Here is a 2,025-nt window from a genome sequence, read left to right as displayed (position 1 = left end):
GGGAACAGGGACACAAGCCAGGCTCTGTGGTGTCAGAGCTGGGAAGGGGGACACTGAGGAAGGAAGCCGGACTCCTGCTCGCTGGAAGTTCCCCCCAATAACCATCGAGTTGTCTGCACCTTCGGAGTTCGGGTGCTGCTGCTCTGTTCATGCGAGACGGACCCGGGAAGTGAGTGGGTGAAGGAATCAGCCCCTAACACCAGGCCGCACCCTCCTCGTGCCCCCCTCACCTCGCCCGTCCTTGGGCCGAGCCTCCTTCCTCTTGCGTTTGCGGGACGGCTTGACCCAGGGGCTGTCGTTTTTCCAGCGCTTCTTGGCTTTCCGCTTGGTGCTGGAGGCGCTCTGGGCGGGGGGGGCACAGAGCGACGGGGGGGAAGAACGAGAGAACGAAACGGTCATGGGGGAAGAGAAGGAGGGTGAGTTCTCCTGCCACCCCCCCCCGCCGCCCCTATCCTGCCCCCCCCGGGGGCTCACCCTGTCGGACATGGTCCCGGATTCTTCGTCTTCTTCGTCCTCTTCCTCTTCCTCCTCCTCCTCCTCCTCCTCTTCCTCACTCATTTGTTCCCCCGCCCTGTCAGCCTCCGACTGGACAAGAGAAGGAAAAAGCTCAGCTGGGGGGGGCGGGGGAGAGAATCGAACCCAGGCATCCGGGCCCCACCCCGACTGAGCTGTGATTCCTCTACCCGTCCCAAACACGCCGCACCCCAGCCCAGAGCCAGCTGCAGCTCAGTGCAGGGCCAGGGGTCCCCAGATAACTAGCCCTCACGCCCCACCCCAGAGCCAGCCGCATCTGAGCGCTGGGCAAGGGGTCCCCATGTGAGCAGCCCCAGGCGCACCCCACCCCAGAGCCAGTCGCATCTCAGTGCAGGGCCGGGGATCCCCAGATAACCAGCCCTCGCACCCCACCCCAGAACCAGCCACACCTTAGTGCAGGGCCAGGGGTCCCCGGATAACCAGCCCTCACACCCCACCCCAGAGCCAGACACATCTCAGAGCGGGGCCAGGGGTCCTCGGATAACCAGCCCTCACACCTCACCCCAGAGCCGGCCGCATCTGAGCGCCGGGTGAGGGGTCCCCGTGTGCGCAGCCCCCCACGCCCCACCTTGCTGTCCGAGTCGCCGTGCTCGTCCACGGAGTAGCTGTCGTAGAAAAGGCTGAAGTCCTCGCCCACCTCAGTCTCCCACTCCTCCAGGGGCCCCCCTGCTCCCCGGGCCCCCGAGGGGTCCCCAAGGGGGCGGGACTCACTGGGCGGAGCCGCCATTTCCTCCGTCACCGTGATCTGGGGAGGACAATGGGTCAGAGCCGCATCGTGCCCCGGAGGGAGAGAGGGAAGGAGGGACCCAGGCGTCCGGGTGGGGCCGTACCTCAGTGCTGGCACGGGGGCTGGATCTGTGCAGGGAGGACGGGAGCCGCTTGTGAATCGAATCCGTCCTGTAGTCCAGCTTCTGCCGCTTGGCCGGCTCTGGGGGGAGAGGGAATGAACGAGGGGGGGCAGGAGAGAGACACCCCCAGCTCCGCCGGCGCCCCTCACTCCCGACCCGCAGCCCCCCAGCCCCGGCGCCCCCCACTCCCGACCTGCAGCCCCCCCCCCCCCAGCCCCCCTCCCTCCCGCCCCGCAGCCCCCCCGGCCCCCCTCACTCCTGACCCGCAGCCCCCCCGGCCCCACTGGCGCCCCTCACTCCCGACCCGCAGCCGCCCGGATACCTGGCTCCTCGATGCTCCGCAGGTCGTCAGAGACTCGGAAATGCAGCATCTCGGAGACTCGCTTTTCAGGGACCTGGGGACGGGGGGGGGTGTCAGACATGGCGCTGACACCTGGGGTATGTCTACACTACAGGATTAATCCGAATTTAGATAATTTGAATTTGGGAAACAGGTTGTATAAATTCGATTGTGCGCGGCCACACTAAGCACCTTAATTCGGTTTTAAACCACATTAATTCGGTGGTGTGCGGCCACACTACCCCATTAACTTAAACACAGTAATTCGGTGGTGTGCGTCCACACTAACCCTAATTCGAATTA

General features: G+C 65.2%; 1 protein-coding gene across 1 annotated transcript in view; it reads right to left on the bottom strand.

The window, feature by feature from the left end:
* Positions 1 to 50: 50 nt before the first annotated feature.
* Positions 51 to 2,025, bottom strand: part of LOC112124498 (histone-lysine N-methyltransferase EHMT2-like) — a gene marked incomplete at its 5' end in the record, with an annotated part of 2,615 nt that continues 640 nt past the window's right edge. The window contains 5 exons of the mRNA XM_024222986.3: positions 51 to 342; positions 475 to 585; positions 1,103 to 1,279; positions 1,365 to 1,462; positions 1,705 to 1,777. Coding sequence (XP_024078754.3) covers positions 187 to 342; positions 475 to 585; positions 1,103 to 1,279; positions 1,365 to 1,462; positions 1,705 to 1,777 — 615 coding nt within the window. The remainder of the gene's footprint in view (positions 343 to 474; positions 586 to 1,102; positions 1,280 to 1,364; positions 1,463 to 1,704; positions 1,778 to 2,025) is intronic.

Source organism: Terrapene carolina, unplaced genomic scaffold (assembly GCF_002925995.2).
Source record: "Terrapene carolina triunguis isolate 2854851 unplaced genomic scaffold, T_m_triunguis-2.0 Scaffold26137, whole genome shotgun sequence".
Taxonomy (NCBI): Eukaryota; Metazoa; Chordata; order Testudines; family Emydidae; genus Terrapene; species Terrapene triunguis.
Note: the sequence above shows the minus strand (reverse complement) of the source record. Positions and strands in the feature narration are given on the sequence as shown.